The sequence below is a fragment of the Camelus dromedarius genome, chromosome 26 (assembly GCF_036321535.1).
Source record: "Camelus dromedarius isolate mCamDro1 chromosome 26, mCamDro1.pat, whole genome shotgun sequence".
NCBI classification, from domain to species: Eukaryota; Metazoa; Chordata; class Mammalia; order Artiodactyla; family Camelidae; genus Camelus; species Camelus dromedarius.
The window spans coordinates 14,323,331-14,337,352 of NC_087461.1; the positions used below are offsets into that span (position 1 = coordinate 14,323,331).

Consider the following 14,022-nt stretch of genomic DNA (forward strand, 5'->3'; position numbering starts at 1 on the left):
CCCCGCCCCGAGATGCCTCTTGTTCACTTTTCCAGACAAATACAATATATTCAAAGGTAATATATTTCTGAGCTTCCGACTTCAGAGAACTTTATCTCCATGTTCTTACCTCTGAATTGTTAAGATGACACTTGTGAGTTCCTGAAAACCAGCCATCACTTGAACACTGGTCAATGTCCACTTTCTGAAGATTTATGTCAACTTTCATGACACCCCTTAAAAACAGAGAAAGACAGAAAGAACAAATTAATCTGGGCTTTTGCAATTTGTAACTCTTTATTCTACCCTAGAAGTCAGACAAATCAGCATAAAGAATGCACTAAAATTTTTCAAATTTCCCACTCATATTCATTTAACAGGTACCAACTGAAGATAGAGACACAACAGAACAAAATCAGCAAGTATTATTTTTATATAAGTCCCAAAGGCAGGGGTTCTGTACTGTTAACTGTCTTCATCTCCCTGTATAATGATTGGTGCCCAGTAGGTGTTCAATAAATATTTGTTGATTGACCAAACTCAGGACAGTATTGCTCCAGACATGGTAGCAAAGTTGACTCTGATTTAATATCTGTTCCCAGTACCCATTCTATTAAAGTAAAAAAATTTAAAGCCCTTATCTCATTTCTTTCTATTTCTAGTTCCCAATGCAAGGCCAGGGATGGAAAAGTTGGGGCAAGGTGGCAAGGGTGCTTAATTAGGAGAAAGACAGTGTCAGAAAATAAGCATCTCTTTCCTCTGATCTTCTATCACAGTCATTTTAATCAGTTCTTCAGGTCTTCCAGTGTTCCACACCAGAGATTTGCACCATCCACAGAAGTACTGATTAGTGTTTATTCTTTTAAGTCTAGAAACAAGAACACTGCATTTCACTTACCCATTTGAGAAAAGTCATTAAGAAAGAGAACTCACAAATTCAGAGCCAAAAGCAAAATTGCAAAGGAAGTTCCAACTTTAAAATTCCTCCATTTTTGCCAACAAATCTCCCTACATTTTCCTAAGATCCCCCTCTTCTATTTTTCACTACCACCAGCATCCCTAGCAGCAGAAGCAACAGACATACATGTCCTACACTGAACTACTGCACCTGGAATTAATTGAAATAATTTTTCTGTGGACTGGGCCGTGAAGTCCACAGCTCTGTAATGTCTTTTTTCACAAACTTAAATAAAGCAGAAACACTCCAATAAAACTCACTAAACATAAAAACACATGTTCAAGGTCCCATGTCCCCAACTTAAACTATTTTCATTATGATATTATTAAATGTGTACAAACATAAAGGTAGGCTCAAATTCCTTATATTATAGCTCTTCCAGCTACAGCATACACATATACACAAAATAACAAAACAAATGCAAATGAAACTGTCAAGCCAACAAATTTGAAATTTAAAATATTAATTTAAAAACACCAATGATTACATTTTTTCCACCTCTCAGAAAAGGGATATGATACCAACTGCTAGTTCAGTAAGCCTATTTTACCATGTTATGACTCATTTTTCTCATCTATTTTCTCCTTTCAAGCTACTGTGAAATCTTCTGACAGAGTGGCTTCATGTCACTGGGGCTTCATCTAGAGTGAATAAATCATTTACTTCTTAAGGCTGCCTCTGTTCTTATTAACCTGTGACAAAGTATGTACTACACCACATAGTGCTAACAAGCAGGCACACCAAAACCTCCTGTTAGTACTTGGATGTCCAGGCAACCCAGAATATGTGTAAGTTCACTTCTCAGGGGATCACTGAAAGGAAAACCCAAATGTTTACCATAAAAAACTTACAAATCCTTCTGAGAAATAGCCGCAGTTTGCAAAACATTACTATTGTGGACCATAATTCCATAAAACAAATGCTATTCATGTGATAAATAACTGAACTCCCAAGTAATAGAATGCCTTGACCCAGTTCACTCCTTCACTCTTTCAACAAATACTTATCACCTGGAATGTGCATATCAACATGAGAAGCCATGAAGGTGAACCATACAGGTCCTGCCCAAGCAATCCCAAAAGGTTTAGGGTGTCTTAAAAAGTATCAGAATGTTTCATGGAGAATGGACGCTAAATCCTGGGGGATGTGGAAAGTTACCATTTGGGGTAGAGCAGGTATTCCATAAATATTGGCTGACTTGTTGACCTCCTTCACCCACCAAGATTTCCCACAGAACTATGTTCTAACCGGTCCTGCCAATCACGCAAGCCCACTCTCGGCTCTACTCATGCTCTTTGGAAAATAACATTCTTTTTCTAATTCATTCAATAAATCACCTACTGAGCACCTACTATGGGCCAAAATTGTTCTTGGTCTTTGAAACACATTAGTAAGTCAGAGGGAAAAAAAAATTTCCTGCCTTCATGGAGCTCATTTCCAGTGTGGGACAAATAATAAATCATGGCTATAATACATAAGTAAACTATGCTACACATTACAAACTAAAAAGAGCAATGGAGAAAAAAAAAATTCAAGCAGGTAAGGAGGATGGGTGGGAATAGAAGGTAAGTTATAAAAAATTTTTTTTAAAGGATGTCAGGATAAGCCTCACTGAGGTGAGATTTCTAACCCAGTGGTTCAAGGTATAATCATAGCAAGTTTATACTCACACATTTTCTCAAGGACACAAAATTTCCCACTGGACTAAGCACAAGATGGGATTCATCCCCCAATGAGATTTGTGATTTCCCTAATGTTCTCTCTCCATCAGTGGGCTTCCATCCATCCAAGTCCATAACCTGTTCATTCTGAAACTCACTCCCTGAATGAAAACAGTTGCCAAGTTCCTTAGATTCTACTCCTTGTCTGCTTCCTGTATCTCGACCCATACCCACCATTTCTGCTGTTTCTGCTTGGTTCAGGCCTTCATCTCAGGGAGCTAAAAAAAAGTTTGTAATAGTTTAGTAATTTAGACCTGTCTGACTTTGCTCCAGATGAGGATCTCAGTTTGTAGGTCCTGACATTTATACAGTTTAGGGTCCTTCTTTAAGAAACAAATACAAAATCATGAATATAAATTTATATCACAGTATGACCTTTGGCCCTACATCTTTGTGTTATAACTGCTGGATGGGTTGTAAGATCATTACCAGAAGGTATTTCTATACTAAGATGGCTGGCAGTAACTTAGCTATAGACAGATGTGACTATAAGCTATTTTAATATATATTACTAAATAATCCAGAACTGATCCTTAACCAATTTCCAAAAATGTCCACAGCCTAGGGAAAATGTAGTGGAGGGAGTTTATAGTAGAAAGAGACCATTCAGTTAAATCTTCCTTTTGCAAATTTTACAAAAAACAGTTGACCACAAAACTCGTTAGTGCCCATTCCAGGACTTTAGAAAGTTCCCATGCAAGCCAGCAGCCCTAAAGCTTAAGCATCAAACACTGCTGTCTGTTTAATCTTTGAAACCTGTAAATATGATCCTCACAATTCCCTGCTTAAAATCAGTATTTTCCACTCTTGTAAAGAATAAAACCCAGGCTCTTTGGTGTAACATTATACCCAGGCCCCTTCTACTTCCAACTCTCCACTCACTCTCTTGCATACATTTACTGTTCCAGACAATTCAGAACTACACGTGAGGCCTTAAATAATTCATGCTATCTCAGAAAATCATTCTTTTATACATACCTTCATACCTAAAGCCCCTTTGCCTAAGCTGTGCTTTACCTATCATAGCTCCTACCTGGCTCCTTTCTAAAGTCTTCCATGAACTCCAAGTCTCATTTATAAACTAACTCTATTCTCCCCATTAAACACTGTGCTTACCTTCTTTATACCATTAGCGCTCTTTACTATAATATTTGATTTTAAATGATCTGTTTTTCTCACCAGACTAAAATATCTATAGCCCATGTCTTTGTAATATTTTCCCTCAGCTCCTAAATCCACCCATCCCCAAAATTAACCCTGAAAAAACTGCAGATACTAGGGAGATGCAAATAGTAGCTAAAATAACAACGACCAAAAAAAGAAGAGAGAGAGAAAGAGAAACTAAAAACTATCATGAACTTATATGGGTGAATGAATAGAAAGAAAAACTAGATAGGTTGAAGGAAAGTTTTGAAATTCTGCTTTTGTTTCTTCACCATGTTACCTTGGACAATAATTTTCCTTCTCCATCACTCCAAAAAATTGACAGTAACAGCCCATGTACTCCTTTGTTAAGACCTCAGAAAGATCTAAGGCAGTGTTTCATAGAGGCTTTCAGCGAGACTAAAGGACTTCCGATGGTCATATGGGTATGCCTCAAAGACCTTCTCTGTTAAACAGAGATTCTAAGATTCTCAAGGCTTTACTACATAGCAACCACAGGGCCTAAGATAGAAAACTTATCTTAAAAGAGATTTGTAAGTGTGGCTTTCATCTAGTAGAATGAACTCCAGTAAGATTCATGGAAAACCCACATTTTTCAATGAACAGCATAGACAGGAGAACTATCATCTTGAATTAAAAGGAAATGAGTACAACATTGTAAAAGACACCTCGTCCACCCCCACCCCCACCCTTCTACGGGCATGTAGCAAGCTGAGAAGGCCACCCAGCAGCAGAGTCAGTTTCTTAAGGAAAAGGAAGGCTAGCTCAGAGGAGACACTCAAGGGCCCAGAGGGTAAAGTCAGGACCTTCAGAGAATTTTCCCAGGGAGCAGGACTGGTCCTAATCAAGAGATTGGTGGCATGTGTTGAAGTGGATTTCAGAACTGCCATAGACTAGTAACTGCTATGTGCATCCTGCTTCTTTAACTGAAGTGTTATTGTAGTTGTTCAATCTCTTAACCACATTTGGATGTTGAGGGGATACTGGGGAGAGGGGGCAGATTTAATACTTCTTTATAGGTCTTCAAACTGAGAGGTACTATATTTGAGGAACCGTACACATAGATACTCATGCTCATCTGGATCTCATTCAGATGGCTAAATCCAGACTTTTAAGACAATATCACAATGAAATGAGACTTTGCGGGTGGGGGACTTGAGAGGGGTAGGTGTATAGGAAGCTCAGCTACCCTGAGATTATCCTGCAGTGAGTAATACAAGATGCCAGGTGGAGTAAATGTGGAAGGAGAGTTTACTGAGCAGTTCCCATACATCCCCCAGCTATTCCAAACATCCCAGTCCAGTTGCCAGATATACGAGTAAAGAAGCCATCTTAGAAGTGGATCTTCCAGCCTCAGCCACCCTAGCTGATACTACATACATTAGAAGCAAACTGCTTAGCCAAGCCCTTCCCAGATTTGTGATACACAGAACTGTGAGAACAATGAGGGGAGGGTATAGATCATTGGTAGAGAGTGTGTTTAGCATGCAGGAGGTCCTGGGTTCAATCCCCAGTACCTCCATTAAAAAAAAATTAAATAAATAAACCTAATTACCTACCACCACCCCCCCAAAAAAAAACTTCAGAGAACTGTGAGAATAAAATGCTTGTTTTATGCCCCTAGGTTTTCTCAGTAATTTATTATGCAGAAATAGGTGACTGAAACATCTAACCAATATAGATACTGTGTATTGGGAAGGAAACAGTAGATTAAGAGAATATAGCTACCAAGAACATAAACGCACCTAAGTGCATGCACCTGTGTTTGTGTCTGTGGGTGTATTGTCAACAATTGACATAACAAGAGAAATAAACAATTGTATTTGGAAATTCTGACATACCTCTCTGAGAAATTGATAAGTCAAAGAAGCAATTAGCAAATATCTCAACATTGTAATTAGTAGACTTAAACTATTTAGGCATATATAATGTACATGTTCTTCACATGACAATTCACTTTCTATTTTAACATGCACAGAATATTAACTAAATATTTACCAAAAATAAACCAGAGACATTTCAGAGAGAACCTCAGATTCCAAAGAATCAGTGTCATACACACTATGTCCTTTAGTCATAAGAATTAAATTATAAATTAAGTTTCCTAAAAGGATAGCTTAAATACATCCTGCATGTTTGGAAAATAAAAACAAATTCCTAAATAACCCTTAGGTTGAAAAAGAAATTAATGAATACTTGGATATGAATGGCAGTGAATACACTACAAGTAAAACAAAATTCTGGAACAGGGTTAGAAAAATGAATGAACCTAAGCCTGGGGCAGGGAATATGCAAAATATGGCTAAAGCATCATTTTCAGAAAATAAGAACAAAGGCATGTCAAAAGGACACAAGCCAACTTAAGAGCGTTACCAGTTGTGAAAGTTGGAGCAATCTGAACAACAAAATAAATTATAATATTGGATTCAACACCTAAAATAAATATCCCTAAGTCCATACTCATATAAATAAATGATTAAGTAACTACATGAGGAAGAAGGAACAACTCTTCGTTACAAAAGAATTCCATCTCGTAAATTTAGAAGGAATGATAGAAATAGGAAATCATCACTAGTAAGTGTTGCAGGCAAGACCTGCTGATAAACCCTAAAATTAGTGGGGAAAACATTAAGAAGAAACAGGATATTTGAATAAGCTCAAAGCATCTCATCTTCTCCAAAACATTCATTCATTACTGTAGTGGTTTTAACATGTATCCAAATTCGTTGACCCTCCTCCCTCCAGGCAGAAGTTAATTCACTTTCCCTTGGGTATAAGCTTAACTTAGTGTTTCACTTAGAGTAAAGAATGGAAAGGGGAAAATAGTAATTTTAGAGTGGAGAAACGTGGCAGGCATCACACCAACCAAGTGATTAAGGTCTCCATCACCAATAATAAGATATATAATACTGTGTACTCTCTGGTATGGTGCAATGAGAAGGGCATTTACCCTCAGTTGTATTCTTCTGAGAAGTCCAAAACCTAAGTCTAATCATAAGAAACCATCAGAAAAATCCAAATTGAGGGATATTCAACAAAATATCTTCTCAGCACACTTCAGAAGTGTCAGCTGATAGTTGATAACATAAGAGAATATTGGTTATAAAGACAAGGAAAGACTGAGAAACTATCACAGACTGCAGGAGACTAAGGAAATATGAAAAACAAATGATATATTAGTTTGCTAAGGCTGCCATAACAAAGTCCCCAGACTGAGTGATTTAAACAACAGAAATATATTTTCTCATAATTCTGGAGGCTAAAAGTCCAAGATCCAGGTGTCAGCAGATTTGGTTTCTTCTGAGGCCTCTCTCCTTGGCTTGTAGATGTCTGTCTTCTCACTGTGTCTTCACATGGTCTTCACTTTGTGTGTTCCTGTGCCCTAGTTTCCTCTTAAGAGGACACAAGTCATGTTGGATTAGGGCCCATTCTCATTTTAACTTAATTATCTCTTTAAAGATCCTGTCTCAAAATACAGTCACATTCTGAGGTACTGTGGGCTAAGACATTTGCATGTGAATTTGGGGGAAAATTCAGCCTATAAGATATGATATCCTATTTTTGGATCCTGGAAGAGAAACAACGTTAGTGGAAAAACAGGAAATCTGAATTAAATCTGTAGTTGAGTTAATAGGGTTGTACTAATATTAGTTTCTTTCTTTCTTTCTTCCTTTTTCTTTCTTTCTTTTTTTTTTCAGTCTAATCAAAAACATGCCTTTATATTAGTTTCTTACTTTTGATAATTTTACATAAGATGTTAATGTTACAGGAAGCTGGGGGAAGGGTATGTGGGAACTTTCTGTATTATCTTTGCTAATCTTCTGAAGGTCCAAAAGTATTTCAAAATAGTTCAAATAAATTAGTTATAAAGAAATCAAATTTCTTTGAAAACATAAATAAGAGAGACTCAAATTAAAGAGAAAATATGCATATAAACAGAAAATAGGCAAACAATACAGAAAAACAGATACAAAGGAATGTTTGTAAAAGGTATTATGACTGATTATTCTGTAACAAACATAAAGAACTAGAGGAAATCGATAAATTGATACAAAATGTAAAATGCCAAATTTGCCCCGAGGGAATGTGAAATTTGAATATAACCATAAGCATAAAAAAATTTTAAATCATTCATTTCCCAGAAAAACTTCAGGCCTTCATACATGATTTTGTATATGAATTCTAGCAAATTTTTAAGGAATAGTTCTCTTATTTTTAAAAGTTCCTAAAACCAAAAAAGAACTAAAACCATCCAATTTATTTTACATGGTTTTGCTTCCAAACCACATAAGAACAATACTAAAAAAAAAAAGTAGTCGCATTTTAACTATGCATATAAATCTAAGAATCCTAATCAAAATATCAGCTAAGCAAATATTAAAATATATTAAAATAATTACACATCATGATCCACTGGAGTATATCCCAAGAATAAAAGTATGTTTCAATATTAGAAATATATCAGTGAAATTCACAGCTTAGTAGGAGAAATGAGAAAAAATTATATGATTGTTTTAACCAATATAAAAATGCACTTTACAAAGTTCCAACACCTAATTTTTTTTTTTTCATGGTAAACTAGAAGTAGAAGGAAATTCTTAACTTAATAAAACCTGCCTCTAACAACCCTATACTTAAAGGAAAAACTTAAAAGATGTTGCCTTTAAATCAAAAATGTTTACTGTCACAGATGCCATTTAACACTTACTAAAAGTCACAACTAATTCTATAAGGAAAAAAGTGAGATGTAAAGATCAGAAGAGAAGCAATTAAACTGTCATTATTTGTAGATGACATGATCATTTATCTAGCAGTAAAATCAACACACAAATATGAGAACAATAAGAAAATTCAGCAAAGTTGTTAGATACCAGATAGCGTTTCTCTACACCAACAATCTCCAACAAAAAGTCAGCACTAAAAATATTCCATTTAAAATAGTAACAGAACTTATAAATTCTCTAGTAATTAAGAGTACACATGATGGGGGAGGGTATAGCTCAGTGGTAGAGTGCATGTTTAGCATGCCTGAGGTCCTTCGTTCAATCCCCAGTACTTCCATTAAAATAAATAGATAAATAAACAAACAAACAAACAAACAAACCTGCTTACCTCACCCCAAAACAAAAACAGAACAACAAAAAATGAATAAATAAAATAAAATATTTGTTTAAATACACATAGAATACACAGGGTACTGGGGGTTGAACCCAGTATCTCCATTTAAAAAGACGTAATTTAAATAAATAAAATAAATAAATCAAGAATACATGAAACTTACAGAGAAATTTTGTAACTCTAATGAAGGACAAAATAGATCTGAATAAATGGAGAGACATTTTATGTTCTGAAAGGGAATAATTTTACTGTTTTAAAAATGTCAGTTCTCATCAAATGGAGCTATAAATGTAATGCAGAATCAATCAAAATTCTGTAGATTTTTTAGAAATTTGATAGCATACTTTAAGTAGAAAAATAAGAGTCAGCTGTGTAAAGGGGAAAGAGGTAGGCTTTCCCCAAGCAAATATTGAGACATACTACCCAACCACAGCAATAAAAATTATAGTGTTGACAGGAGAACAGACACAGGAAGCAGTGGAACAAAATAGAGAGCTCTGAGACATACATGTGCATGTAAGGCACTTATATGTAAAATAAAGGAGGATAGTGTTGGGAACCTGGCTCACTAAATATAACTGGATCCCTACTCAATACCATGTATAAAAGTGAACTCCCAATACACAGCCTATGAAAGGTACAACTTTAAAGATAGTAGTTGATGATTTAAGAGATTGTTTTTGTGGGAAGGCATTGAGAGTTCCTACACGAAACCCAAAAGCATAAACTGTAAGTCCAAATTTTGATTAAGTAAATAACATCAGAAAGTTTTAAAAATTCTGCTTAAGGGAAAATATTATGGGCAAAGTTACCTGAAAGGTGACAGATTGGGTGATACTGCAGTTCTAAAATTGCCAAGGAAACAGTACCTAGAATACAACAGGATCTCCTCAAGTACAACAGAAATACAGGAATCATAATAGGAAATGGGCAAAAGCTATAAACAAGCAGTTTACAAAAAAAGTAAACCCAACAGGCTTAAAAGCACATGAAGAGATGCTTAATAAGCTCATTAGTAGCCAGAGAAATGCAAATTAAAGCAATAGTGAGATACCACATTACAGTCATTAAACTGGCAAAAATTAGAAAGCTATGTAGTGCCAAGTGTTGGCAGGGATGTGAGGCCATAGGAGCCCATACGCCATGCTGGTGTGTGTATGTAGACTGATGCAGCCTGTCTTGAGAACAATCTTGCAATATTTTGTAAAATCATATTTAGCCCTCCCTGTGACCCAGAAATCCTGCATTTTGGTTTATCTTTCAAGGAAATTCTCATGCAGGCCCATAAAGGGGCATTTAAGCTAACCACAGTGTTATTGCAATGGCAGGGTAGTGAAGACAATTTGGGTATTTATCCCTAGAACTGGACATTTTCCACACACTATGCAGCATTAGAATATTATGTAGTAGTAGAGAAATGGACTGGTTGTATGAGTAGCAGCAGAAAGATTTTTAAAACAGATTTCTATAAATAAAAAGCAGAATCATGAGATATATAGCAATTATTTCATTAAAATGATTTGCACACAAATAGCACATGAACAGAAGAGCATACTTCATAGTTGCTAATGGGGTGGGATCAAGAAGAGCCTTTGTACAGGGGACAAAGATCAATTTCCTTTTTGTTACCATCTAACTTTAAAATACTCTAGAACCATGTTTCAGTCATCTTTGGGTAACTTCCTCACTTGGGTCCTCTCGTCCTCAGAAAACACTGCTCAGAAAAACATTTCTCATTTAGCTCAAACCCATAACTACAAAAAGTACAGGAGAACCAAGAACACAGTCTGATTCCCCTCTAGAAAATCTAGAAGAATTTGACAACAGTCAGTCAGTCTTAGGGCAAGAAAATGTTCTCGTCCCCCACACTACTTTGCAACTGACATGTCGAGAGAAGCTTGCCAAAAACTTTACATAGTGACAAATGTCTTCCATCTGTCTGGCTTCTTGTTCTTGGAAGGCTTTTTGGCAATCAAGTCACACCTTCCTTGGGAAGGTCTATATACTTTGTGTGGAGAAAATAACTCAAGTTTGATTTTAAAAAAAGAGAACCAATAAATATAAAATAAAGTAAGGTCAATCAGGAGGGACATCTGTTCTCCATCCACGAGTATACAGTCTTTCTATTTTGGGGCTCCTGAAGGTGATACTTTCAAAGTCAAGTGCAACACATCTCTAAGTGCGCAGGTTTAGAGTTCAATAACAAATGATTATACCCCTAAAAAATATATTTTGAGCTTGCTGCTTTTGCAGAAGTCACTGACTAATGTCTCATTTTATGGTTTTCCTTCACTGGAATAATTTTGAGCTACATTCTCTTTCAATTTTAAATGACAAGATGACAGTTTATTTTATCAAACACATCCACAGTCTTCCTCATATCACCTCTTTGAATATGACCATTTCTAAATGGAGTGACACAACCCTTGTCAGGGAACCCAATACAAAGAAGTCACCTATTTTGACTCATTTTATTCAAGCAACAATTCTATAAAGGAGGAAGTACTTTTCTTATTTTCCAAATAAAGAAAATAAGGTTCAGAAAACTTATATAATATGTTCAAAGCCATACCTTAATTGCTAGGAAATAAAAAATAAGAACAAAATATATCCTGTCAGAGAAAATTAATGTCTACTGTGAACACTAATCTGTCTTACAATATATAATAATGATTTTATACCTTGAGTTTCCTGGTGATTTCATTAAACAAGTCATTTATATTAGTGCTTGGCTACAATATCTAAGTGAAAAATACTCTTTTGTTAGTAATTTTTTAAATCATTAAATTTCTCTTTTTTTTCTGTTGGTCCTTATACATATAGCTCTTCAAATCAAATTACCATCTGATAATCAGCACAGTTTTTTATTTTAAATGACTTTTTCCTTGATCCTAATATTCTATACAGAAGGTACAAGTCAGACATTCCTTGTAACTTTTCAAAGATACATAGCTTGTGTCAGGGAATTCTTCTGATTTAGAAATAATAAAAGCAGATAAGGCTATAAAGTAAATTTAAAATGTTCCCATTGGAATTTAAAATAAAGAGCTTTGTTAGATACCCAAGATATGAACTAAATTTAGGCTTTTCTTGTATGCTTTACACCCTGTGTTCTACATTTTCATTTAGCAGGTGCTCATTAAGTGTCTGACATTATACAATACACCCTTAAAATATCCTCACTGAAACTGTTATGTGACTGGTATTAATCTCCCTAATTTATATCACAACTATATATGGCCAATATCATTCTCCCTAAATAATAGTTGAGAAATTTGGGACACAAAAAGGTGAAATGGCGTACCTAAGGACACACAGCTAATACGTTGATCACCACATCACCCAAATCTGGGAGACAGTTGTGTTTCCTCAGGGTCACCCTATCCACAATGGGCAATCAGCATGGTAATAACTAAAAAAAATGAATATGATGTCCATATCTTAGGTGTAATGGTAAGAAGACTGGGCAGAAGACCTAAGTTTGAGTTCTTGTTCAAGTTGGTGAGTTGAGTGTATGTTTCTCTACCTTGTCCCTCCACATCCAACCATAATGGTAGTGAATAAATACAAGAAGGAATGAGAAGTAGTTGACCAGAGATTTGACATAATTATCTATGATCATACTGATGGTAAGCCAGAGTGGTGGAGCTAAGCCCAGGACATGCTCAGGAGAAGGCTGGAACAGAAGTGAACATTGCTTTCTAAGCAAAGTTTCTAGAAGGATTTTAGGCTCAAAGTCAGTATGTATCAAGAGTGGAAGTAGAAGATGAGGCAGACATTAAGGTGATGAATTGAAGGATTTTTTTTCCTTCTAAGCAGTTATACAAGTTGGCACATCCTCTGCATTCAATGATGACACTTATTCCCAAGCTAAAAACCAAGACCTATTCTGTAAAGAGACTGAAATAAATGCCTGGAAAGAACTAAAACTTTTAAATGGTTATTAGTTCTCCCAGAGTAAAGGTCTAGAGTGAGCCAGAGATTGCCAACTGCCTTCTCAGGCATCCTAGAGTGAATGAAGCCTGACAGTCGGGGGGGGGGCACTGAGGAACTAGGCCTTTACATCTGCCACAAGAATCCACTCCCTGTAGCTGTATACAGTAACCTAGCCCTTCTGACATAAAACTGATGACTAACAAGGGTCGGATTTGGGATGAACTGGCAGCATAAAGGAGAACTGCTATGAACAAGGGAAATAACTGAACCTGAAACAAGGAGCAATAATTCAGGGAACAGAAGACAATTTCATAGATATTTTAACTAATATCCTCAAAGAGATTTGAGAAAATGAACATATAATTATGAAAAAGAAACAATCAGAGCAAGAAAGAATTCATGGAAAGTAAAAGAGATTTCCAAATGAAAACTAATTTAATTTTTCAAAAAGGTAGGAAAAATAAAAATAAAGATAAAAAAAAAAAGAGATGGAAAATGAGAGAAAAGTTAAGATATACAGACATCAATCCAGAAAGTCACATATCTAACTGTAGGAGTTCCAGAAAGAGAAAATGGATAGGCCAAAACAGTTTTAAGCCATCATATAAGGAAATTACTGAGTGGAAAAGTCTAAAAGAGCCAATTAATTGATGAGGTTGATAAATTTTTAAAAATCACATATAAGCACATCATCATGAATATTCAAAACCCCAAGGAAAAAGAAAAGATCTTAAAAGTTTCCATGAGGAAAAAAGATTAGCTACAAAGGTATAATAAATCAGGTTAACATTAAATTATTCAGCAGCAACAGTGAGTGCTAAAAACAATATAACAATATCTTTATATAATTCTGAGGGCAGAATGACTTTGAACCTATAATTCTGTATTCAGACACATAATCAATCATGCATGAAGACAAAGACTTTTTCAGCCATGGGGAGATGTAGCAATTTTACCTTACGCAGAATCTTTCTAAAAAAATATTTGAAATTGTTATTGGGGGTGGGAAAAAAAAGAATTCTAGAAATAAAGAGGACCAGCATCCAACACACAGTTGGATCCAAAATTTCAATAATTTGAAAATATTTCTACAATAGTTATGCTGCTGAAGGCCTAAAGCAATTTGTACAAATTTTGAGATTCCAA

At 35.5% G+C, this 14,022-nt stretch overlaps 1 protein-coding gene across 1 annotated transcript in view; it reads right to left on the minus strand.

Annotated features, from left to right (window-relative positions):
• The window catches only part of GPR158 (G protein-coupled receptor 158), a 304,244-nt gene that overhangs the window by 274,907 nt on the left and 15,315 nt on the right, over positions 1 to 14,022 (minus strand). The window contains exon 2 of the mRNA XM_064479408.1: positions 110 to 215. Within this exon, the coding sequence (XP_064335478.1) occupies positions 110 to 215 (106 nt within the window). The remainder of the gene's footprint in view (positions 1 to 109; positions 216 to 14,022) is intronic.